General features: G+C 43.8%; 1 protein-coding gene and 1 non-coding gene across 5 annotated transcripts in view; both read right to left on the reverse strand.

Moving 5' to 3' along the window:
* Positions 1–931: 931 nt before the first annotated feature.
* The window catches only part of SMG7 (SMG7 nonsense mediated mRNA decay factor), a 75,732-nt gene continuing 50,756 nt past the window's right edge, over positions 932–25,907 (reverse strand). For 3 of the 4 annotated variants that reach the window (XM_032463558.1, XM_032463556.1, XM_032463557.1), the window contains 18 exons: positions 25,694–25,765; positions 24,672–24,822; positions 24,170–24,305; positions 20,226–20,388; positions 19,720–19,876; positions 17,047–17,117; positions 15,797–15,857; positions 13,846–13,965; positions 12,704–12,992; positions 10,540–10,684; positions 9,667–10,055; positions 8,661–9,032; positions 7,735–7,884; positions 5,687–5,767; positions 5,030–5,189; positions 4,170–4,340; positions 3,923–4,068; positions 932–3,300 (listed from right to left, as the gene is read on the reverse strand). In XM_032463558.1, the coding sequence (XP_032319449.1) occupies positions 3,187–3,300; positions 3,923–4,068; positions 4,170–4,340; positions 5,030–5,189; positions 5,687–5,767; positions 7,735–7,884; positions 8,661–9,032; positions 9,667–10,055; positions 10,540–10,684; positions 12,704–12,992; positions 13,846–13,965; positions 15,797–15,857; positions 17,047–17,117; positions 19,720–19,876; positions 20,226–20,388; positions 24,170–24,305; positions 24,672–24,822; positions 25,694–25,765 (2,948 nt within the window). In that variant the 3' untranslated portion in view covers positions 932–3,186. The remainder of the gene's footprint in view (positions 3,301–3,922; positions 4,069–4,169; positions 4,341–5,029; positions 5,190–5,686; positions 5,768–7,734; positions 7,885–8,660; positions 9,033–9,666; positions 10,056–10,539; positions 10,685–12,703; positions 12,993–13,845; positions 13,966–15,796; positions 15,858–17,046; positions 17,118–19,719; positions 19,877–20,225; positions 20,389–24,169; positions 24,306–24,671; positions 24,823–25,693; positions 25,766–25,907) is intronic. The other variant, XM_032463559.1, reaches the window with a different exon arrangement.
* On the reverse strand, positions 15,618–15,748 carry LOC116658856. The gene has a single exon (XR_004314147.1). It is a non-coding gene; the product is annotated as a small nucleolar RNA SNORA18 (small nucleolar RNA).

Here is a 25,907-nt window from a genome sequence, read left to right on the forward strand (position 1 = left end):
ATTTTAGGGGTGATTCAGAAGGCGCGCGCACACACACACAATTTTTTTTTTTTTAAGTTAAAATCCTCAGTGCTTAAACAGAACCTACACTGGGTTAGGTTCCCCCGGAATATAGCTGTTAACCCCACAGAGAAGTAAAATACTAGAATCCCAGGCCCTCATGCCTCCTCAGGGAGGGACATTTGTTCAGGTCTCAATACTGAATCCACGCCACTGACAGGTAAGTGCACCATCCTGTCAGATGACGTTTATAATACGTACTATACCGATGTACATAATAGATTGCTACGGCTTTATTTTGGATTATCATTTACCCCAACTGCCTGGTTTTTCAGGGTTACCTTGGGTGAAAGATTCCATTAAATACTAGACCTTCAAAGACGTGGCCGCACTCCCCCTTTCTCTTACAGAGCACACGAGGCATTGTGAACAGTGTGTCAAGTGTGTAGGTGCTTGCGGAAAGCAGAGCTAGGAAGTGAAGTGCAGGCTCAGTCAACATCAGGCGACAGGACAGCTGGTCGCCGTGCTGAACACGGACGGGCGGGCCGTGCCACTGGCTCTGGGTGCACCGCCAAGGCCCAGCGGGCTGCCGCTGGAAATTTGGGACACAACTCAAAGGAAACACAGCCCCAAAGCTAGCAACACTAGTTACTACCTCTGAGTTGCCTTATTAACAGCAACAAAGGGGATAAAAACGCTGGGTTAGCCCCCCTGCATAAGCCATTTATTTATTAAAAGAATTTTGCCAGTTTCTACCCACCCCTTTCCATAGTCATGCATACTGGTTTAGAATGCGACTAAAAGCAAAAACAACCCCGAAGCGTGTTTGATTCTTGACCATCTTTGCTTCCCCTAGATGACTCGTGAGCAGTTCAGGCTTTCGTTTGGCTGGATTTTCTTTTAGGACAGAAGAACAACCTATACACAGGGCTGGTTGGAGAACGTGGTTTAATTAAAGGCAAAGCCGAGTTCAGCAGCTGCAGGGCTTGCACAGACAGACCGAAACAAAACAAAAAACAAAAACAGAAACAAAGCACAGAAGAAAGTTTACTACACAAAACCAGCTTCCGGTGAAGAGCCTGCTCTCCTCCCCACTGCTCCACGCGGAAGGCGGCAGGGCGAGGGCTCCCGCCCCGAGCATCAGGGAGCATTCCACACACCGAATCCTCATGCAGAAACGGGGCTGTGGGTGGGATGTGGGCACTTCGGGGAGCGAGACGACGAACCTGGTCAGCCTGTCGAGGGTGCAAGAACCGGTGACAGTTCAAACACTGGAATGTCGCAGCTGCCTGAATGCAGAGCTCAAACACAACGTGGGCAGAGGCGGCAGGGAAGGAGGCTCGGGAGGGAGGGAATGGGGGAGAAGTGGCACGGGGAAGGGGCTGGAGAGAAGCACAGAGGGCTTCATATTGCCATTGGGTGGGGGACTTCACCCTTTCAGACCTTTCAAAAAACAAAACAAAAACAAAAAACCCAAACACCACGTCAAACTAAAAGAGCAATCATGTAAGCACACGGGACTCCAACCGCTCTAGCAAGAGCAGTGAGTGTTCCCCTCGCCCCTTGTCGCTGCTGGGGCTGCCCGGACTCCAGTGACGCCCGGGGCTCCTGGATGTGCTTGGCTCTGCAGCCGTTCTCCAGCTGGGGTCCCACACTAACCCCACACACGCACACACCCCGCCCCTCCCCTGGGGGGCAGCTGGGCGTGCACACCTGCACACGGACACGCACACGTACACAAGAGACCTCCCAGGAAACAGACCCTACCACTAGCACAGCAACTGGACATTCATCAGATTGTTTCCATCATTTCCCCTTAAAATATTACTTTTCTAGGAAATAACTAGCAGAAATGCTGTCCTTCTGTTTCTACACAAGAACATTTTCAGTCCTCTTTCCTTCTAATAAATATCAAATAAAAGTTGATTTTCCTTTCTTTCGCCTTTTCCAGAAGGGGCTTCGTTGCGCTTTCTTCTGTGCGGGACGCACACGTGTCCGTGCTGCCCTGGGTCTCACTCTGGAGGCAGAGGCTGGGAGGCCGCGGCGGGCGGCCCCTCGGCAGGCTCAGCAGACGCCGCTGCTTCCTTTCTCTCAGACTGTCTTTGGGCCCCCCTCCTGGCCCCGTGCTGCTGCTCCCTGGCGAGATGTTGTACACATTAGGAGTAAACACAATTACCAGCACACAGCGCAGGGCAGAAAGGGGGATGGAGGTAGGGACAGCAGGAGGTGGGCGGTAGGTAGGATGGGGGCACAAAAACCAACCAAATGAAAAATAACCACACTGAAAGCTTCTACCTACTAAAATGTGTCAGGCCGCGAGTGGACTAGCCTGCCTTCCGTGAGACGGCTTGCTATGCTACCGTAAAATGTACAGGAATCGAAAACGTTCATTTAAAATCCTACAGCAGTCGTCAGCTAGTCCAGCCCAGCACCACCACCCACGCTGCGTCCTCCACTGGGGCTCGAGCACCGACAGAGAGAAGGGCGCTTCCTGCTGGAGTCTCCAGGCCAGAGGAGGGCCCACCAGAACCTTCTGGGTGAAAGTGGAGGCCTCTGTCCTCTCCCTCCTGGAACACTCCACTGGCGGAAGAGGTCAGTCTCCCCCTCCGGTCACCGCCAGCCTCGCACAGGAGCAGCGCACGGGGCTTTCCTTGCTACACACTGACTAGAAGCACGTCTGTGTATGGAAGAATTCAGTGTGATGTTTCACTACTGAGAGTAATAACAATAATAAAAGATGTTCAGGAGTAATTTCAACTACATTCTCAGTCAGCAAAGCAATCATTAATGGATTCCTATTTTATTCCCCAAAGAGGAAAAAAAGGACTGAGAAGTTCCCACTGGCTTCTCCCATCTGCCTTCCCTTCTCAGCTTTCACTGCCCGTGTGGCTGGGGACATGCACGACGGAGAAGGGGAGAGGCAGTGATGTCACGTAACTGAGTGAGACGAGCAGCAGCTCCTCCCCCTCCGCAAGGCCCCGGGGGACGGACAGTTCCTGGTGGTTTTTCTTTTTGTTGCACTGCGGACATTTCGTGCACACTCAGCGGGCTGGTGGACGCTTACACCCTCTCAACAGCAAGGAACAGAAAAGAGGGCTGCCACCTGCAGGGGACTGCGTGGGCCGGTCCTGCAAGCCCAGCATGCCATGGTTTATGGAGCCTTCGTTCCCAGGGCTGCCCCTTGGCTCAGTGTGGAGGGTTCATGGTGCCGTGTCCCCGCTGCTGCTTCTGCTTCTGCTGCATTAACAGCTGCTCCAGAGCGGAAGGTCCAGGATGCATCATGGAGCTGGACCAGATAGACTGAAAAACAGCCCAGAGCTTGTCAGCAGAGGTCAAGTGCCTGGTTGTCTGAAAGGGATTTGCTTTTTAATCCCAGCCAAACACAAAGGCATTTATGTCCCAAGATTTCCCACCCCTAAAAAAATCCAGCTGTGAGCAAAAGTTGTTGTAGACCAGGTCTCCCAGACTGACCAGTTCTCATGAAGATCATTTTAAACCAGAAAAGCTGAAAGTCTCTTTGTTTCAAACGAAGTCTTTTTTTTTTTTTTTTAACTAAAACTCGGCTCCATGTGAGACCACAGAGCATTTACTAGAAAGGTTTTAGGCAAACAACACGTGTCTAAAATTAGATATCCTCCTTCTACTTATTCAGAAAAGGCTTAAATAAAATATTCCAAGATGAGTCAGAATTTTCTTAATCTTAGACTCCAGCTAAAGACTTCATGCCCGTCCCAAAGATACTGCTTCATCACTACCAAATTCACAAATTAAAAAAAAAAAAAAGCAATCCTATTCAAGAATTTTATAAGGCAGGTAAAGGTAAGGGAAGTGCCATGAATCAGTCAGTTCGAAGGGCCTCAGGAGTGAGACTAGCCCTGTGAACAGAAGCAGAGACTGCAGTTCTTGCCCCCGGCTCACTCACCTTTAAGCTTTCCATGAGCACAGCAGAGGAATCCTCCATGGAGGGACCATGGCCTGCCCAGGAGCCACCCGGAGTGCTGGCCTGATGCCAGCTGCTCTCAGAAGATGACGTTGCTGAGAGGTAATCAATGCCAAACCCCCCCATGGCTAGGAATGAAAAGAGGTAAGAGTAACTCAAGATGACGCGCTACCAGTGTCAAATGCCCAAAGCCAGGGAAGGATCGCTAAGCAGTGAAGCCCGGACTCACCTGGCTTATCAGTTTTCCATCGATCTGCAGTTCTCCTGTCCCTGTTATCTGGAGTCCCAATGGGTCCAAAATTGGAGAACGGGACAGAATTATGGTTGTGTGTTGGAGGGGAGCTCGGCAGGCTGCTTGGGTTCGAGGAATGAGGAGATTGGCTGGCTGGTGTTGAATGGTCTATTAAAGAACAGCAATACAGTACATTAACTAGAGGAAGATGCTCCACAGACATCCCAAGAATGAAGGTTTCCTGTAGTTCTGATCCCTTGAATTCTGCTACAAATAACCATACGGCTTTGGGGGAAAGGCAAAACGAAGGCCCCAAAAGGGAGTCTGCCAGATGTGCTGTCTCACTGCACACATCTAAGGCGCGCTCCTTGCCTTAAAACAGAGCAGCAGACAGGTTTCCCAGTGCGCGCGCCAGGTTCGGTATGCCTGTTTCAGGTAAGTATGTACTCGTCTTCTCTGTCAGAACAGAACTGCCTAACCTTAAGAACTGCTATTAATTTTTTCTAAAAAGTGCCAACTTTTCCTGCAAAGAACGAGTTATCTACAAATAAAACTAAAAAACAGCTGGAACCCTCTAGGTAAAACCCCGTATCTTTCTCCCTTCACAACTCCGCTAGTTAAACAGAGGATGCAGAGCAGCTTTTTTAGTGGCATTTATTATGTGAACCAGCTCATCAGGCATTCCCCCTCTATTTTCTTTCAGAAATTACTTTAAAAACAAACAAAAAAACCCCAAATACAAATGAACAAAACCCACCAAAGCACCAATATACTTATAATCTCAAAACCACACTCTCCCCTAATCAGTGTCCGTGCACGGGAGACGCACGGCCTACGGCGCAGAGACCGGGCGGCACCTGAGCTGGCCGGGAGTGACGGCGACCACGGGGTTCCTTCAAACAGGGAGTACAGCGACGCTTCCTGCGGGGCCGCCGAGGGGCGCGGTTCCGCTTTGGAGCTAGTGGTGAGGCTTTTCCCATACACCTCGTTGAACACACTGTTATTTGGGTATCTTTCCTGAAAGAAAATAACCACCAAGTTAACAAACTCACTCCTAAGAAGGAGATTTAAGAAAACGCAGTGTTCATGCTTATGGATGCTTGATACATCCTCAGCTTTTCTTAGCAAACAAACTTTTAAAGGCTTTTATTTCTGTTTCTTTCAGCTTTCCTATTTAATTCGTTTCCCCTTTGCTCTCCCTCACCCTTTTGCTCTATGTAAACCACCCTGATTAAAAAGTAGGAATAATTTTGGGGCTGAACAACAGAGCCCCCAAGGATTTTCACATTAATGAGAAGTTAAAGGGTTCACACTTGTAACACACAAGTTTCTAGTACACCCTCATCAGAGAGGGAGAGGGCTGTGGGAGGGCGGGGAATAAAATCAAATACCTGGAAGATACCAATATACGGAAGAGAAAGAAAAGAGAAAAACAAGCACATTGCAACAGAACAGGAGAGAAAACACCAGCCCACAATAAAAGCACAAAGCAGGATTTCCCACTGTTTACGCACCTGATTGAGAGAGAATCCGGTGAGGGACAGAAAAGAGGATGAATGTGACATGAGCTCTGAGGGCTTCTCCAATAAGGATTTCTTCACGGTCCCGGAAAAAAAGGTAGTTAAATTATGCCTTCCATTTTCTTCATATTAATTTTAAGACACCATACAACCGAAGTAAAGGACCACAATGTAATAAGCACACTTGTACTCACCTCTCCTGTACAATGTAAAATTCTGAAGATGAAAATGCAAATCTGTTAATACCGTGCCGCCAGCTAAGTGCCAGCTGCCACAGGCACGCCAGGGAGAACGCTCCGTGATCGGTGCCTCTAGTCTTGCACAGAGACCCCGGCAGGAAGCAGACACACCTTGGCAACTGGCACTTCTGAGTGTCCACTAGGCAAGAACCTCGGATCCCTTTGTCAACAGTTCAGTTCGAAACACTCTCAAAACAAGATGCTGAACTGGTCTGGCACTGTTTTCTATACAAATTTTTAAAACACTGACATTAATGACTTTAAGGAAGCCTTTAAAGCCACTTGACAACGGGTTTCTAAGCAGCTCTACCTGTGGTATGTATTAAATAGTCGCTAAAGTCAACCTTAGCCCTAAGAAAGTGACTAGATTAAAAAAAAAAAAAAGCTGGCTCTCTGATGCTCACTGTTACTGAATAGTTGGTCACAAAGCATTTATTAACACCTGCTACATGCACGGCACTGTCACACGTGACATTACATCATTAACAATGTTAAATACAGGAAGGGCTACAGTCAAGGGTTTTTTTAAAACATGAACCCCCCCCCCCACTAAAAAGCCCCCACTTCCCTCACACCCCTGCCACCCCTGGCTTGTTCTACCATCAGCTTCACTTCCAGCGAAGGGCAAGCACGGCAGGGACGGAGGGATCAGGAAACCAGTGGACAGACAGGCGACCCCCCAGCCCCTCAGGTCCCCCAGCAAAAAGGTAGCAAGAAAGAAAAGCAGCAAGAAACGCAGAGGCAACAGGTGGCACCTGGGCTTCCCGCAGTCCCCGGGCGTTTGCGTGTCCAGGGGAGCTTTTATTTTTGCTAATTTGGGGGCGGGGGTGGGGGTGGGAGGTGTCTATGGCCACTCACTCAGTAAAATTTTTTAAGGGAACTTCACGTGCCAGGGACAGCAGCTTCTGTCACGAGAGCCGTTAAGCTTTTACTTCTCCTAATACTAAAATCAATGCACTTTAATCTTATGAATGTATTCTTCCCCCTTGTGTTTAACATGGGGAAAAAACAGCAAAAAAGGTGGAATTCAGATTTGTTTTATGATTTATTAAGATGGTGTGAAGGGAGGAGGGAAAAAAAACTCACATCTTTCTTACAGTCCTCTACCTTCATAAAACAAAACATGTAAACGGTGGCAGACTGGGTTACAGAAGACTATTTTAGAAAGCTACCACTAATCAATTCTCAGACTTTATTTCCCGCCATTCTAGTTATCTGCCTCTGTGCTCACTCATCGACGGTCCTCCGGTGTTTGTAAACAGAATCCTCTTCATTCTCACTCATTCTGTTTATGAATCTGGCTCTGAATTTAGATCAGGGCTCTGAGTTTAACCCAACAGAAAAGAACCACATACTGTTTGGTAAAACCATTCTAGAATCTTTTTATTCAGTAGAACATCTAGAACATTATTTCATTTCATACTCTGAGTACATGAGGAAGAATCTCACTGTTCCTAAGCAAGATTCAGTGACACCCGGAGTTCCTGGATCCGGACGGCAGTGCCCCCTGAAAGGAGAGCTAGTGAGCCAGCATCACATGGGTGTGTGAGCAGCCCTGCAGGGCGCTTTCTGGGGAACACGCATACCAAAGCTCTGGTTGAGGTCTAGGGAAGCTATGGAGTCGGAAACGGTCTGCCATATTCTACCAACACTTGAAGGTTAGTCTGGGCAGTCAGGAAGTAAGTTTTAAAATTCTGTAAAGGAGGAAAGCCCTAGAAAGAAGACACCACCTTTATAAGGACTACAGAATCTCAGAAAAGCAGCTGGGTTAGAGCAAGAAGAAGAATCACGTCAAATACATACAAAGAGGCTTCGTCCAGGAAGGGAGGCGAGAGGCCCCAGCAGAGCTGGGTAAAGATCAGGAGGGTTAGAAAAAATCAGCTCTTCCTCCTCCTCCAAGGCAGCCAGACTCTTTAACAGGTCCGGAGGGAGCAGAGGGGAGCCCTTGGGGTCCTAGTGACAGAAAGGATCACAGTGAGACGCTGTAAGACAAAGGCACAAAGGAGCAGTAGTACGATTAGGGGGATGAAGGCAACTTTAGTCAAGGAGGAAGAAGTGATGAATAGGGAGACAGCATTAAGCAAAGAGGAAGAGGCTCTGAAACCCCAAAGCACAGCGACACAAGGACAATGGCAGAGGACGGCCAAGGCAACAGAAAGCAGCCAGAACAGTGGCAAACACAGAGCAGGACAGGAAAGGGCAACGTGGGCAGTGAGTAAAGCAATGCAGCGGAGCGACGTGATCAGCACACCTTGTGCTAAAAACCAGAGAAACAGCTTTTTTGAAAGTTACAAACACACACCTGTTTCTCACGAATAAAAGGGGCAATAAAAGGCAGCTCCACTATCAAAGATAACTGGCTGACTTGGTTCCCCTCAGAAAGCAACCTGCTCAAATACGCAGCAAACCTATTTTTAACCTTAGATGATTCAGCCTGACTGCGAGGAGCTTTGCCTCAGAATTCTCTAACGCGCTGTGTTAGAGACTTCTGCACGCGGTCTCTCTGCCAGACCAGCATCACAGTTCACAGTCAGGAACAGAACTCTCCAGCTGCCCCAAACCAGGCGCGGGGCGCACCTGTGCAGGAGACCCAGCGCTGCGCCACGCACCCAGCAGCACTCTGCAGCCTAATGGGTCAGAGCGACCTTTATAAACACCTACTTGAGAGTCAAAAGACACGCAGCCCAGACCTATCTGCGGAGGGCCTGGTGACGGGAAAGGACACACACCTCGAACGGCATCCCGGGCGCAGGGTCCTGCTCTGGACGGAAGGCTCCTGGGGACCGCTTGCCCCTGCGGTCCACGTTCGCTGGCTGCGCCATGACAGCCCTGTTGTCGGCCATGCTGTACGAAGAGTCCCAGTAGAATTCTGGGACCTTGACCTCTGAGGGGTTGTGGTTATATGGCTCCATGGGAAAAGGCTTCATCTTTTTCTCTAGAGGCTGCTGCTGCATTACGGGAGGTTGCAATGACGGCTCAAACAGTTTTATGGGGTCTTGGGTTTGAAGGTAGTAGGGCTGTTTCACAGGCATGATTTTCCCTAACGGGCCTTGAACCTGAGGGGGATTCCACAGCTGTTTGGAGGCATCTGCCTGTTGATACTAAAAAAGAGACGCCTGTCACCAACACGAGGATGAAACGCAATGTCACTCACACTCAGTGCCCAGGAATCAGTGAGCCTTGGAGGCTTTGCCACCAACAGAGCTCTAGGCAACGCAGTTCCCTTTACCCTTTAGGCTTTTCAATACACAGAGCTTTCTGGGAACAGATTAAGGGCACTAAACTCATATTCTCTTTCAATCCCATTAGTTATGAGCCTTAATAAATGAGCATGAGTGCGGTGCACACGCACTTCCCCTGCTGCTTCAAGTGCTGTGGGGATGACAATGTTGAAGACTGGCTGAAGACTTAACAATCTCATCAAGATTATGATTCTATTCCCTTTCTTTAGTTTAGCTGTCAAAAAGGAGAAATTATTTACAGAAAATCGTTTTCTATAAAGCTGACAAGCAGTAGCATCAAAGAATGGCAGTTAAGATCTATTATCCTTTACAAAAGTGAAACACTTGAACTTCCCTAACCAGCAAAGAGGAGACAAGTATTCCCATAGCCATTATAAGTCTAAGCGGGAAGCAGCTGCATCTTAACCAGCAGTCTTAGTCAACCCAGCACTGAACACGCCCAGCCTCCCTCCCGCCTCTCCTCAGCCGGGCAGCGTGTGAGACTGCACCTTACCTGCTGGAATCCAGAGTGGTGAGGAGGGCTCTTCCCCAAAGCTGGCACAGCTTTTGCAGGGGACTGCTGTTGCTGAGCGAGAGCTTGAACCTGCAGCTGGCTTGTGGACTGGGCTGCTGGCTGAGCTGGTAGAGATGTAAGGGGCTGCTGGGCAGGTGGCTGTGGCTGTGGCTGTTGAGGTCCCTGGTTCATTGGCCCTGGTCCGGAGGGCCGTTGCTGGCTGTAAGGAATGTGGGACTGTTTCCCAGCTTGCACCTGGTTTCCTGCTGGAGAGTGAGCTGCAGGCTGAAGAAAGGTTCCTGGGACAGAAACACCAGCTGGGAAGGTGTAACCTGAGCCCATAGAAAATGCCACAGGTGGGGGGATGACATACGTTGGGGGCGGGAACCCTTCAAAAGAGAGTAATACAGCTTTAGTTCTAAGGAAACATAGCAAAAGAAAGGCAAAAATAAGTCATTTTGGGGTGGGATGGAGAAGAGGTCTTCTAATAAATTATAAAAGGCAGGGGTCAACCATCACATAAGATTGGTCAAGTATCCATCTTTAACCCGATTTCAAGAATTAAATATAGACTATTGGCTGCTACTTCCATGCACTGAAGTGACTGGAGTGCACTAAAGGCAGTTTTTTAGATGTCATGTTTAGTGACAAGAATTCTTCATAATAACAAGCCTGCACTTATACATAGACTAAGAGAAATGGCTCAAAAATGATTTCATAAACATTCAGGAAAAGAGAACTTTCTTCTACCTTTTAACATTACGGTTTAGCAATGTCACTCAGAGTATAAAATTATTCAGTGGGTGAACAGAAACTCCTACACATACTGAATTCAGTAAAAAAAAAAAAAAAATGACAGAATGTATTATTTACCTGGCCGGCTGGGAAGAGGGGGGAAGGCTCCAGGGTGATGGATGGGGATGAACTGGGAGTTACTTGCTTGACTTGGGGTTTGAGTGACAGGTGTTTTCCTGGCTTCAGACACCGGAGTCTTTCTTAATTCTGTCTGGGATTTTACCTATGACCAACCAGAAGCAAAACTATCTATAATAATCTGAAGCTCGAATGTGTCAAAAAGAAGCACCCACTCTAAAAAAGTGTTAAAACACCATCATGTCAAAAAAAAAAAGTATATGTTGAAGATATTTAATTTCACCTAAATAAAAGATGGGAAAATCAAAACAAATTACTTAATTGCCAATAAAAGATACAATGGCTCAGTTTTACTTATATAATTATTCTGCTTTCACAAAATCATAAAAGTACGAAGCATGGAAAAGACCTGGGAACTCAAATGCTTCACCAATGAGGCACCTGATGCCAATAATGTAAAAAGCGCGCCTGTGATCCAAAGCCACGTGCTACGGGCCCCAGGACCCGGCGTGCTCTAACTCACTAAGCCATGCGCGTGAATCATGGATTAATAGTGACCACTAACCCACAGATGAGACACTCTGGCCCTCAGTTTAACTTCACCTGGGGCAGCCTTAAGGGTCCCAGTCAGACATCCACCCTCCACCCTGCAACCCTACCACCCTTCTGAATAAACAAGGCCAGTTTCAGCAGTAAGGAACAGCCTAAGGTCCCACATATGGAGCCGGAGGGGAGCAGACGCCACGTGTACTGCTCGAGTGAAGGTGAGTAGAACAAGGGAAAACAGGTAGCATTTATGGAGAACTCAGGATGAGGTACAGAGGCTGGTGATACACTGACTACTGTCAGGCTTTCCGTAATCGTCACCAGGCAGATCTAAAAGGGATGAGAAACTGGAAAAGAGATTTTATTTTCCACCTGGACATTTTTGGGATGCAGCTGCAGAGAATGGGGGCCAAGCAGGCAGGAAACGCTGAACTCTTTATCCCGAAAACACTGGTCCTTGGGCTTCACAGTTCTTTGGATTTTTCCCCTTGCCTTTCCCCAGCACCTCTCTCTCTCTCTCTCTGTGCCTCCTCTCAGTTTTTACCATGTTTTTCTCTCTGCTTCTCCCCCTACTATTAATCTTAAAATGGAATTATTATGTTCTTATTTCTCTTTCCCCCTTAAAAACCCTGTAAGGGAAATGCACTGCAAGTACTGTTTATTTGCAAGCAGCCTGCAAAAATGTAAGATTCTTTCTGCCTACTGCAAATACATTTGCCAAACTGTGTTAATGAATCAAATGGCTACTTAGGTATTTATGCAAACATCAGTGGTATTAATAAAGCAGCAGAGTAAAGACCCTTTTCTGTTTATATGAAATCATCTGTATCGCTTGGGAAAGGTATTAAAAAAAAAAAAACAGTCACAAATAACCGAGCAGTGTTTATCTTTTCCTAGCAAGAGACTTGGGCTCTCGCTCTGAGACAAGTTCTTATGAGGCCAAACAACACTGAAATCATATGATGCTACTGCTGGCAGGGACAGGCATAAATGTCAAGGAAAAGAGCTGTAGCTTTTCCCAAAAATGAAATTTATTTTGTATAGTGGATCTGAAAAAACCAAAAACAACAACAACAACAACAATCTGTGTGTAAGCCTTAAAACATTCGTCCTGTGGGCGACGAAAGACCCCACGTTTCCCAGGGCAGCACTATCAAACGACAGTTACACCTTCCAGAGGAAATGTAACTCTCTGTGGAGCTGACAGCTCTGCACCGGGTCACTTCCAGCCACCTCAACTAAAGAGAATTGACAAAAATGTCAAAGTAGGTTGAGATTCTTTGCACTCCCATTACAATTCCTGAGAGGTGACGGAGTTCGCATCTCCCATAGCCCCTGACATGGCCTTACTGTGCAGCCTTTGGAGAATGCATTCAAGCTCCCAGAGCAGCCAGTTCGCAAGGCTTTAGGAACAAAATGCAAACTCTCGCCTTCTGTGTGAGCCTTCCTCTACCTGCTTCGCAGCTCAAACACAGCTTACCTGCACTGCCACATTCTGCTTTCCTGTTTCCTGTAACTTTTCTAAGGTGCATTTCTTGGTTTCTGTTTTCCTCTGGTTGTTGTCCTTCGTTCCATCATTCTTAGTTACAGTTACTCCTTTGCTACAGTCCCTTCTCACCTCTTTGGGAGGAAAGCTTCTTCCTTGGTCTCTGTTCACTTCTCGTGGCTTGATGTTCTCTTTGAAGGTGACCATGGGCTTCTCTGCTGGGTCACAGCTGCTGCTTACACTCCGGCCCGTAGACAGCACTGACTTCAGCCCCGGGTTCCCGTCCGCAGCTAATGACTCTATCACGGACGTTTCTTGCAGAATGAGGTTCTCTTTGGCTTCACTGGGGTCTTCCACTATTAACTCTGGGATTTCTGTGATAAATAACAATTTCCCTACCTCATTTTCACACTGAATCAGCCTAAAAAAGTAAAAATAAATCCATATATGAAAAACATAAATCTAAAAAACAGTAACAACTGAACTGTGTATGGGTCCCACAGCCAATACATTCCCAGCCTAAAAATGTCGGAAACAGCGGGATGTAACAGTGCGGATTCAGGTGACAAAAAGGAGTTACGGAGAAACTCAGACTCACTGTCCCACTTAACATTACCACAACATATTCCCATGCCCTCTTGATGTTTCCTAAAAATTACAACCACATTTACTGAGCATGTCTGAAGCACAAGACACTAGACTAGACGCCTGAAGTAGCTAGAAGTCTGCAGGTATGAATACCGAAGCTCAGAGGCATCAAGTCCACCGAATATACAACCATGTAAGCGCTTACGGAAATGTTACTGACTCTGAAAAGGTTTTAATCAACTGGATACACACCTGGGTAAGAGGCAGAGCCAGACACTGAACTCAAACCTATCTGCCTCTAAAACCTCTGCCTTTCCATTACATCAACAGCCATACCTGCTCTGTATTTAACTAGCCACTAGCACCATCCTGGTCTGTCTTGACTGAAACTGACCACAATGCCCCTGTCAACACAAATCACCGTAACTATGAACGCGCAGTGTAGCTAGACTGACGTAGATGTTTATAAATCAGAGCAGACGCTCCTGATACTCAAGGGAGACGAGGCCAGTGCCTCTACAATAGACAGTGTAATGGAGAGAACGGAGGTGAGAGATACTATGATCACTAGGGACATAATCTGATGCTGTGTTACCAACATTCTGATGTAAGAGTTTATAGTCAACAGCATCACATCAAAGCCTTACGCCCACGTGGGTGGTGCGTGTGTGTTGGGCGAGGGATACCTCGGCTGATTGTCTGCGATCCATTTGCCTATGGAGATCAAACGCTGCTGCCGAATCTGCCGCTGCTGGCCCTCTTTGTCTCCTGTGATACCCTGGTGGCCTTTGGAAAAATCCAAGTTCCTGAAATTGAGAAAAGCAAATTACAGAAAATTAAACTGCTAAAGTTATTTTCCAGGCAACCAAGTTCACCTAATTAATTGTGATGGCTTCAGATTTTCCCATATAGGCCAGCCATTTGATGCCATCAGTTGCATTTTTCAGAATTTATACTCCCAAAGATTTTAAATGCAATAAAACAATGCAGAAAAGACAGTATGAAAATTCACTACATGAATGTGTTATTTTTACTTGTATTTCAGTTTCTAATTAAGGAGCTCAAATCACAACCGTTTGTTAGGGAAGAGTCTTTTATTATAAGAATAAATGTTTCATTAGCACTTACCTTGCATTCTAAGTAATTTACTTCAAACGACCATGGCAATGCTAAAGGTCTCTGAGATGCCTATTCTAACAAATAATATTAAGTCACCCATGTTCCTGTGGCCCAATCGAAATTGGAAAAATGCATAAATATCACAAAGTATATAGAGCAGAAGACTCACTGACATTAGAAAAGTCAACCTAAAAAATTTTTCAGATTTCTCATTAAACTATCTGTTTAAAAGAAAAAAAAAAAAGCATCCAGGAACTGCTAGGCAGTAGGCCAGGTGCCGAGGACACAGAGATGAATGAGGAATAGGCCCTATTTCAAGGAACAAATAGCTATGATTTAATCTGAAGAAATAAAAACTATGCAAAGAATAGGAGAAGCATAATAAAGAAGGGCTAGTTTCTTCTGATAAGCCTTGATGAGGTTTCACAGGAAGTGATATCTGAGCTTGGACAGGTAAGGGCAAGCGCTCATAGGTTGGTTAGGGAAGGCAGAAGAGGAAACAGGAGTGCTCTAGGCTTAGCAGAACAAAGTTCTGGAGGAATAAAAATACAGAGCTATTCAAGAATGGACGGAGAGTATGTATGCAGTATGTGTAGTACTGGGGCGGGGGGAGCAGGGAGAGGTGGTGACAGTGGCAGAAACCGTGGCTGAAAAACTAACCTTCTGGACATTAAGCCAAAAAAGACACTGTAACAACTGAGGGTGAGTAAACTGAACTTTTTATATTAGTAATGGGACATCATCAAGTCTAAACTTTAAAAATACAACTGTGGAAGCAGAGCAGGGCTACACAAGGAGAGGAGCTTTAAGTGGCATGGCTGATTAGGAAGCTTTTTGGTTTTTAAGTGTAAAGGTTTTTTTTTAATTGTGTAACATAAGCAAAATTATTTAAGTTAATAAATCTTTTAAGAACTTCACATGTTCTGATTCCTTCCACTGCCCATCACCCTCGCTGCTCCAATGTGTGAGTCGTAATCTTCAGGATAGCCCTTCCAAAAAGAACTTTTGCTCAGTCAAGTTGTCACATCAGTCAGTCCATGATTCTTTTAGTTGGGCTTCTCTGATCTCCAGTGGAACACGGACACACTTCAAAAGCTCCTCACCTCTAATCTTTGGGATCCAGTTTCCTCAAGCAATTTACTTTAGGACTATTACGTATTTGGGGTTGGGGAAGAAGGATCTCCCTGGTTCTGAGTTCTAGACACTCTTTAAGCAAGCCTTAAATTTACAGCGTATTTACTCCTAAGCTTATCACACCCTAGAACAGGACTGATCGCTGGGGTACGCCAACACCGACGGTAAAAAGCATGACCGTCAGGTTTTTCAGTTTATCTAGCAGCGCTGTCTTGTAGTCCTTTCCCACAGATCTGTCATGCAGTTCTGTGAGTAAGGGAAACCACACAGTCGCTCTGTGAGGCGGTTCCAACAACGCAGGGCTATGGAAAAAGCCCCATCGGGATGGACCTCAACCAGGAAGCTTTTTTAAACTCTAGGTAAGTGGTGATAGAAGCCACCTACCTGAAAGAAGGTCTCAAAGCCAAGAATCCTTGTAACTCAAACTCCTCCGGAAGTGGTGTAGCTAGACAGGGGTAGAAATCAAGCTCTGTAAACATTTTAATTAAAATATTGCTGTTCAGTAGAACACTGCTTCCTAAATTAAAATTTTTTCTATATAAAAGGAAAACTATAATGTTCATAGCTCTGTGCTCTTCTTTACAGCACCCCTGGTCAAACAGCGTACCTGCCCAGCCCCTGCGTGCTGCCTTTGGGCCCTAAACATGGCCCGGTACTCGCCAGTGCTCAATGCTGGGGACGACGGGTATGATGGACTTGCCCCCTCTGCAGGCTTAAAAACCCACAGCCTCAGACCCAATCATCACAACGTTTAGACCATCTCCTTGTTAACTGAAGTTTTAAATATCAACACTGACGTCACCTGGGAGCTTGTCACAAATGCAGAATCTCCGGCATTATCCCAAACCTACTGAATCATAAACTGCATTTGAACAAGACCCCAGGTGATTCATTTGCAAATCTGATACTTGAGGGGCACTGATCTAATGGAAGAAGAATCATCAGAAAGGAGTCAACTACAGACTGTTCAGTGCGAGATTATTTATACTGGGGAAAAATTTTAGGCAAACGGACAATGATTAAATAAATTATGGCATATCCACAGGATGGAATATTAAGCAGTCTGTAAAAACTATGTTTCAAAATGCAAAGGAAAATGCTAACAATATAACGTTAAACTTAAAAAGCAGGCACAAAGCTGTATCTGATACCAATCAATGCAGGTGTGTGTGTGTACACACAGGTGAAAGTCTTAAAGAAAATACACTACCATGTGAACAGTATACAAAATACTTCCGCATGAGAGAACTAAGGGTGATGCGTTCTTTATATTTTATGTCCCAAATGTTCTATGATAAGTACTACTTTGACACAGTAATGTTGTTTATATTAGTTCTTTAAAAAAAAAAAAAAGTACGAATGAGGAGGAGGAGACGACGGAAAGCACTTGAAGGCACCACCCTCTCTGGACTCCTATTCAAATGCAGCGACACAGAGAGCAAGCTGCTGAAAGAACAGAGCAGCCTCAGCTCCCTCTGTCTCCATGTACTGAACCAATGCAGAGTTCAAAGTTGCTTCTGAGACACTGAATTTAAAGTCAAACACTTAAGACAAAACCTGGTTTTCCCCGGCCTTACGCCCACCGTGTGTGCTGGCGAACCGCGTCAGCAACACAAGGTCAGGGCAACCCTCACCGTTAGTGCTTGAAAGATCCTCTTCGTGGGGGTGGAAGCTGTTCAGAAGAGAAATCAGCCAGGGCCAAATGCTGCAAATTAAATAGTTCAGACTTTACTTTTGCATAAGAGAAACCAGAACACTAAGAAGCCATGAAAATGCTACCTGAGGGGCCTAGACTTTATGAATCTTCCCCTTGCGTCAGCATTTTAAAGGCTGTATGGTTTCCTAAAACGTATTTCCAAATACGTCCATGTAAAAGGTACACCAGCAGGGCCAAGTTCCTGATGGGGACCTACTGCTGCGCGTCATTTCCCAGGCTAATTTAACAGCTAGCAAAATTAATTCATCAGTCCTACACACTGAAAATTGGTGTTTACTGAGAAAACTCTGACCAGAGAGACAGCGTATTACGCTTTTGCACTTTTCACATATATTATCAGTTGTGGAGCCTGTTACTAGTTCTTAATCTGTAACGGGGGGGTGGTTACATTACAGCCAAATCACATTCTCTGTCCAAAGTGATGGACATGCCTTTGATGTTAAAAAATCCACACATTGTTATAATATCCTTATCTCTAAGCTCTGGTTCCTAAAACAAAATTTTTGAAAAAGTTTGCAAAATATTAAACAATATTTCAAATATTTAATTAAAATGTTAAAAATAATCACGATCTACTTCAGATAATACTAAGGTTTTCTTGGAAATATGTAACAACCAATGTTGGTGAAAAGTGTGGTTAAAAAAAGAGCCCAGGGTGAGGTGCCCGGGATAGAGAAACTGGGCGTAAATAATCACATCACAGAAAAAAACTGGAGGTTGACAACTATTTCTGACAATTGTACACTTTGAAATATGGGAACATGCTACTTAAATAATATAAATGAAATATACGGAAAAACGTATAAGGAAGTAAACAGTGAAGAATAAACGCTATGAGCCTTTCAGGGATGTAACAAATTAGGAGACAGCTGGAAAAGAAGATTAATAACAATGTTGGACTAGAACAACCATGTCCTTATGTAACAAGTATGAGATCTCAAGAAACAGACTGCAGAAGAGTGTGAGAAATGACTTAATGATACTGCTTTACCCTACTCTGGGTTACTTAATCTAACTTTGCTTTCTACAAAGGACAAAAATACATCACTATTTCACAAATTTATTACCTTAAGATAACGTGTTCTTAGAAAAGTACAGGAGAAAACAAGTTCTAGAACTTGAAAAGGTCCGAAAGCAAGAAACTGAAGGTTATTTGACTATGTATAACATTCTGAGTTCACAAAGGGAAGAGGAACATTTTCATTGTTTAAAAGATATAAATGACAATTATTGACCTTGATGTATCAGACACATGAAGAAAATCTCTAGTTTTGAAGAAATACTCCACATTAGTCTAAAATGGGTAGTGACACAGTTGAAGATGGAATGAAATACCTGCAAGGTGTTCATTATATTATAATTCTAAAGACCCTAAACCAATGTGAGAGAAGGAGGGGGGAAGCATAAATGACAGGGAACAAAAAGGAATGAAGTTTGTAAAAAGGTATTCCTTGTCTGAATGAATATCCTTCGCAATGATAAGAAATGGGAATGCACAGAGTGGGCCTAAAAGATAATTGTGCAGGAACAAAAACCCAAATAAAAATATCAATGCTTCTCTCATAGCATTATTGATACAACTTACTGAACCAAACACAAGTTCTAAAGTACACACAGGAAGGAGAAATGTATGGCCTCTGGTCAAGAAGTGAAAATTCTGTGCAAGAAAGCAATGTCTAAAATTATGCATCACTCACCGAAAGCTACACGTCGGCACAAACAGGAGATGTGCAGCCTGCTGTGCTATGTTGCTGAGCCCTATTCAGGACGGTGTCAAAAATGAAGGCACTTCAAGTTAGGTTTGAGGGAGAAACAGGAGAGAGAGGTGTGAAGTCAGAGGGACCCCAGGGTCTTAAATGTGGCCAGGACAGTTTCTAGGCTGAGACCTCGGTCAGCGTGTGGACGCTGGGCCACAGAGCAGGAATTTCAGAGGCTCTCCTTACACCCACCAGCAGCATCCGCAGGGGAGGAACTTTCTGCTCACTGCAAAGCCTTCCTGGAAATTTTTATTTCTGTAAGCAAAGGTAAACTGAAAGCTTTCACTTGTCACTATAAAATGAGTAGTTCCTACGAACTGTCAGAACTATTCTGAGCAGAGATTACAGAGAAAATGGTGAAAGCCAAAATAACTTCCAATCTTCAATGCTTAAAACAAATATAACTCAAATCAGGTGTTACTAAAAGGCAGCTTATGTATCTATACAGCTTACGTATAGAAAATAGTGGAAGAAGTAAAAATCTCTTTCCTTCAACTCCTAAACAGAAAAGGGACATAACGGTAATGAATGAGAAACAAAATGGTTTTATTTCAACTTCATTTTGAAATATGAAAAATGCCTTTTCCCCAGGATGTCAAACAGGAACAGGCGGAGCAAACCGGGAGGGATCCTTACAGTTGTGCCTCACGTGAAGGAATTCAAACAAATGAATGAAAAGCATACAAAGAAGTCTTCAGTTCAATTTCCAAAAAGTTAGGTGGAAAATACAGAGTCTTCCATTGTTCCAATACTGTGTTTTAGAAGGTCGTTTCTACGTTATCTATGAAATCAAACAAAGCACACAAGCTAACGTGAAACGCCAAGACACTTACTACTGTCTTTCATCCACCACCGCCTCCTGGAAGACCCTGGGCCTGAGCCTCAGCCAGTCCATGGAGACCTTCACTGCAGGGAGGGGGTAGGCGTTGTAGGACTCCTCCTGAGACTTGTTCTGGAGAGGACATTTGCACAGGATGCCAAGAAAAGACACTTAAAGAGAAAACGTGTTTAGAAAGCGTAAGATATCTGAAATTGTGTACTAGTCCAAATTACAATATTATTATGAACCTTCTGCAAATGCTACTTAACTGCTTAAATATCTCACAGCTTCTTTCTAAAAAGGCACTTTCTCTCCCATGTTAAAAATGTTACAGATACAGTTGATGGGGGGGGTCAGTATGTAAAAAGACAGGACTTAAGAGTTTAGGCCTTCTGATTCAAGATTAAGAAATATAGGACACTTTGTAATGTTACTAATGCTCTATCATAATGATGAAAACGCCCAAGATTATGCTTTCCAAAGAAGACGGCACAGGAAGTTAAATGATTTAATACTCACTAAAGAGGGCTAACAACTGTGTCCAACACAGCTGCTCATCTTGGCTATAACTATGCTGTTCCGTTTCATTGCTAAAGTCACGAAGGTGATGAAGTTGAAACAGGTTAATGACAGTGACGTGAACTAACTGCTGAGAGTTGAAAGCTTTTTGGAACAGCAGCCTCTGCAAAAGAAGACAGGAACACTGCTGTATTATCAAGAACAGAAGCCACCTTCAACGCAAGATTACACCGGCAGTCTGCATTCAGAGTCCACACTTATAGACGAGTATTTTAATGAGTCTGATGTGGTCTGATGTTTCTCATGCTGCCTTTTTTTACCTCGAAAGTTTCGGGTTTAACTCAGATACCACAGAGCTGTTTGAGCTCTTTTTCATTATACTCTTTTCCACAAGAAATGATATATCTTTCAAAATATCTGAGAAAAAATGTTTTAGGGAGACCATCAAATATTTATACATCTTAATCCGTTAGAAGCTGTTTTATAAGAGATGCAAACATACTAAAATATTAAACTGGGACCAATGAGCAGAAAGCAGATGCACACACTAAGAAACAAAATTTCAAACAAAAAGACTCAAAAAAATACATTTTTGAACTCTTGGTACATAACAGATGGCTTCCAAAATTTGTCATAAAATTTACTCTTTCAAAGCCTTGATGCATTTAAAGAAACTTATTTATAAATGGGATATAAAGCAAGAACGTATCTGGAACTCAGGGTAAATGATATACCAAAGCAATCATTAACGTGTTCTAGGCACTTCTATAAATCATTACGCTGATGTTTCCCCTATTAGAGAAGCATGGTCTTCATTATGGAGTTTCTCTGGCTCAGTAACTATGGGGTCAAGGGACCCGCTAACTGGCACTCTGAGGAAAACCTCATCCACGTGCTCTCCGCTGCTGCTCTCACCTCAACCACGCCGCCACCTCAGTGTCTGCAGCAGTTCAGGTCACTCCATGTGACATGCTTTTCAAACACAAGCCCCTAACAAAGTTGACAGCTACTAGAGATGAATGATATCCTGGCTTCAGCCTACACTTCAGCAGTAGCCAACTACTCTCCCTCCCCAGGGAAGATTTTTGGAGAAAGTGGGGATTCACTGTCACTAGCCTGATGGTGGGAAATAGAGAATGTTACTTACAGTTCTATCAACAGCGACAAGAGATCCCACCACCTCAGAAATTTATAGCTGCCTTTGTCCATCCTGTTCTGAGATTTTTTTCTATTTGCACTGTTAAAGAATCTGAAATATTCAAAGTTCTGTGATTCTATTAATAAGAACTTTCGCATCATCACTGGAGAAATAGAAATCCACTCCACTTCATTCTCCCCGTCCTCTCTCTTCCGTCTCCTCGCCATTCCAGTCTATACATCAAGAATGCTTACTCCTTTCCTAAAGGCATCAAGCACTTTTCTCTTTGTTACTCCAAATGTTCCAAAATGCTCTCTCTTCTCCAGAGTTCTGCCACAAAACTTCTCCTTCATCCAACTTCTACATCCAACCTTCTAGATAAGCTGATCATTTACACAAATGCATAAAATACTAGCATAAAATGAGAATATTAATTTGTATTTTTCAAAAAGCATTTTTCTCGTAAGTACAATTTACAGCGACGTACCCCTTGTATCTACAAAACCACTAGCCTTTGTTTTAGAGGGCAACGCCCTACAAAGCAGAACCACTAGCCCTTTAAAAATGTTTCTAGTGCAGGCACAGTGACAGGACTAGCACGTGCACGCAGCCTAGCACCAGCAAACGGTACCCAAAGCTCAGGCTCAGGGACGCGCAGACTTTGTCCTGTTCTCCCCTGTATCTCGAAGGGCTTAGAAAAGCGCCCAGTACACAGCAGGTGCTCACTCAGTGAAGGAATAATCCACACTTCTAGGAGTAAATGTGTAATTATTCAGTTGTCATTTTGTAAAATTTAGATTGTATTTTAGTAAACAGAGGGGCTCCCTGGGAACAAAATCGGACCGGAACTGACTTTTTGTTACTCAAAGACACTTTCAGCAGTGGATTGAGGAATATACTGAACTAAATACCATTAAGAAACAGGACACATTTAACAGATACAAAGTCTTATATCTCAGTTCCTAAACCCCAGGCCTTAAGCCCTTCCGTGAATCTCAATTTGATATACATTTCTGCTCAGCAGCGACAGACTACTAGTGAGACAGGCACACTGACATTCACATGTGGATAATACGATTTATCTCTAAATGCTTCAGAAATACTCACTCAACTGTGCTAAAATTTCATTCTGACAATGTTCTTCTGATATTTCAGTACTGAGTAAGGTTTAAAATAGATCTGCCTCATGCTATGTTTAACTTCAGAGCATTGGAATGATACTTCAAAGTGTATTTTAGCAATTGCCCACATATACCCACTGAACCTCAGTCAGAAATACGTATCTGAAGAGAATATTAGTGTTTGAGGTTGAACCAAATACAAAACTGACTACATTTTAGACTAGGATAATTTATACAGAGAAAACCTCATTAAGGTAGGATCCCGCCCCTCAGCCCCACTCTTACAGAGTATCTTTCATAGAACCAGAGCTGGAAGCAATCTCAAAACGCCACCTGGTCCAATCCCCCGCTATTTAACGGGACTGCACGTAAACCATCCAAGAAAGATGGCTGTCAGTCTGACTTTTAAGCTCTCAAAAGAGAGACCCCTCAGCAGCTATACGGATCTCTATTTAAATTTTAAGATTTTATTTCTGACTTCAGGAAGACAAAGATGTGTTTTTATATATATATAACAAGTTTCATATATCCCAAATATATACATATATGAAAACATATAATGAAACTATTTAGACACGTTTGTTCTCTCTAGGCTGGGTTTTAAAAAGTTAGCTGTTTCCTTCATAACCCAACTCTATAAATCTTGGGCTAAGTTTAAATAGGTCACTAAAAGAAGCGGAGAACAGCAGGGGACTCTAGGAGTTTACTTTAAAACAAACTATTTCTATTACAGTTATTCAGTATAATCTCTTACACACAAAAAGTATCAACTAAAAATATGATTATCTGTTAAAAGCTATTTCACAACGACTATATCTGGCTAACTTATTGTCTCTTAAGTGTCTAAGTTCTACAGTCTCTGGAATGTGAAACTTCTGTAATACTTATAAAGCTCCAAAGCAGTGACAGACAATGCCCCAAGTGTGCAGACACCCAGATGTAACCAGGAAATACAAAATGTTGTTTGAGACTGTCTTATCCACCACTGACTAAAACAGTGACTAAACAGTGACTAAAACAGTGACTGACACATACTATTCAAATGTTTGTTGAATAAGAGAACTAAAAATAAAGTTAATACTTAATTTTGACTCCTCCAGTATTATATATACTATACATTTAAACTGTTAATATACTAATAAAAGATTATTTTCATATATAGAAACAGAACAAAGGTCACTTAATTTTATCTTCTTACACAAATTAGTGAAATCTATTCCCATTGAATGAGATTCTCATTACTTTCCATCAAACACCCACAGATCCTGACGGACCCAAGCCCAGGAAGAACAATGAGCTCGGTCTGCAGAATGGAAACACGATCTACAGGGTAAATGCCAGAGTCTTACCTAAACAGAGAAAGCATCAAAAGCAGGGCTTCCAAAACCGAGAAGAGAAAGCGCTTGGTCTGAGAAGGACCGAGGAGGAATTCTTCTTCCCCTTTATGGTATTTTCTGCCAAATGCCAGCTACCAGGTGAAAACACTGCTGCTGTATTTCTTTACGCAGACAGCACCCTCAGTTTTAACTGACGGAATGCTATACGCAAGAATTTCTTATGTTTCAAATTTACTTTTTACCAACAGTTCACAGTTAAATGACATAAAAACTGGGAGTAAGCCTTCTCCAAATCTTATGCTTCCTCATTAGACAAGACAAAAAAATTCTCTATTTAAAAAGTCTAACCTTAAACTGTTCTTCCAATTTCTCTCGAAGAGGGCTCAACTTTTCCAAGCTCTTACTCAGGTACACATGACCGTGGAATTTAATAAAGGCCTTGATGAAGTCAGAAACACCCCATCTGGTTTTCACCTCATCCCGGCTGAAATGAAAGAAAAACGTCCATGAATCTTAAGCAGAACGGCCAGAACCTCTTACAGGAGGGCTTCTCGGACAAAAGCACATGACTGGAGCACCTGATCCCCAAAGGCAGTCAGCTGACTAACTTTCCGACTCAACACACTCGGTGAGTCAGTACCGTGCAGCCTACGCTCCTGCGCTGGGAACAGAGCAGGGGCTGGCTGGCTGAATTCAGGGAGAACGATGTGCAAAACTACTACACAGGTTCAGAAACTGGGCAAATGTAAGAGAAGAGACGCACAGGGAACCATCTGTTGCTTGTTTGCCCACCTTTGAGGGGGCAATGCCACCAGGTTACAAAACTCTCTTGGAAAAGGCAATCGTATACCTTTCCAGTGCTTTAGAAAGTGCTTTCTGTAGATTAGTAGAGGCAGCTGGGAAAGGGAACTTCACAGCGATGCTTCTGCAGTAGTAGAAAATGGTGGTCAGATGGTCTCCTTTGGAGGAAGCTAAGATAGCCAACTGATTGTAAGGCTGACCTGGAGGAGAAAGTAAAGATTCCAAAGTAACACAAGATGCACGAAGTCTTGCTATCAGAATACAGAAGATCAGCTTTCAAACCTTTATATTAATGAGGAGTATTTTACAAAATAAATCTCCTGACTACCTCCTTACAAACGGGCACAACGTAAAGCAGCAGGCTTCAGTGATGGTGCGTCTTATGTTTAGGTTCACAAGTCACACAATTCGGGGGGAGAGCACTGTAAGCTCAAGTAAGACTTCAGAAAGGGCTAGGCAGTAAATATTTTTGGCTTTGTAGGCCAACGTTGTCTCCATCACAACTACTCAACTCTGCCACTGCAGTGGGAAGGAGCCACAGACAACAGTAAATGCAAGTGTGTTCGACTGCCATCCCTGCTTGAGACTCTTGAAAGCGGCTCTTTCGGAATTTAAAGGAATTTCAACATGGTTTAACAAGAACGTACACCACCAAACATCAGCTGTAGTTTAATTCAAGAATCACTGCTAACACCTGTTTTGGGAGCCATCAAAAGATAAAAGGACTATCTTTTAGGTAATAAGAGATAATAATTTTTCTAGGAGGGAAATAATGGTATTAAAGAGAAAATTATTCTATAAGTAATTAAGGAAGCCAGAGCTGTTGAAACAATTTTAGATCACAGTAGGGGATATTCTGTTTACACTGTTTTACTGACAACAGCACTATTATTTTAAAATTTCTTTTCAGCTATATAGAATACATAGTTAAAAGAAAAAAAAATCAATACCAAAACTCAACATCTTTTGGCTCCATCAAACTTGAAAGGTAAGCCTTGAACTACTCTCTGTATTTCTATCAAGGATAAAATGTCACTGTCAACCGCAAGTTGACGTGGGAGGCCCACTCACCATTAGAGGGGACAAGCTGAGCTGCATGTCTATAGTAGGACTCTGCCTGGCTGGTCTGGTTTCTGTATCGAGCTGAGAGGGGGAAAAAGAAAGTTTAGTTTAAAAACAAACAAGCAAGCAAGCAAACAAACAGATAAAACAGCCAGCAGGGTAATTTTTCCAAAACAGCTATAGTTTTAAGTTTTAAAGTTAATAAACACATTAAAGTTAATTT

The sequence above is a fragment of the Camelus ferus genome, chromosome 21 (assembly GCF_009834535.1).
Source record: "Camelus ferus isolate YT-003-E chromosome 21, BCGSAC_Cfer_1.0, whole genome shotgun sequence".
Taxonomy (NCBI): domain Eukaryota; kingdom Metazoa; phylum Chordata; class Mammalia; order Artiodactyla; family Camelidae; genus Camelus; species Camelus ferus.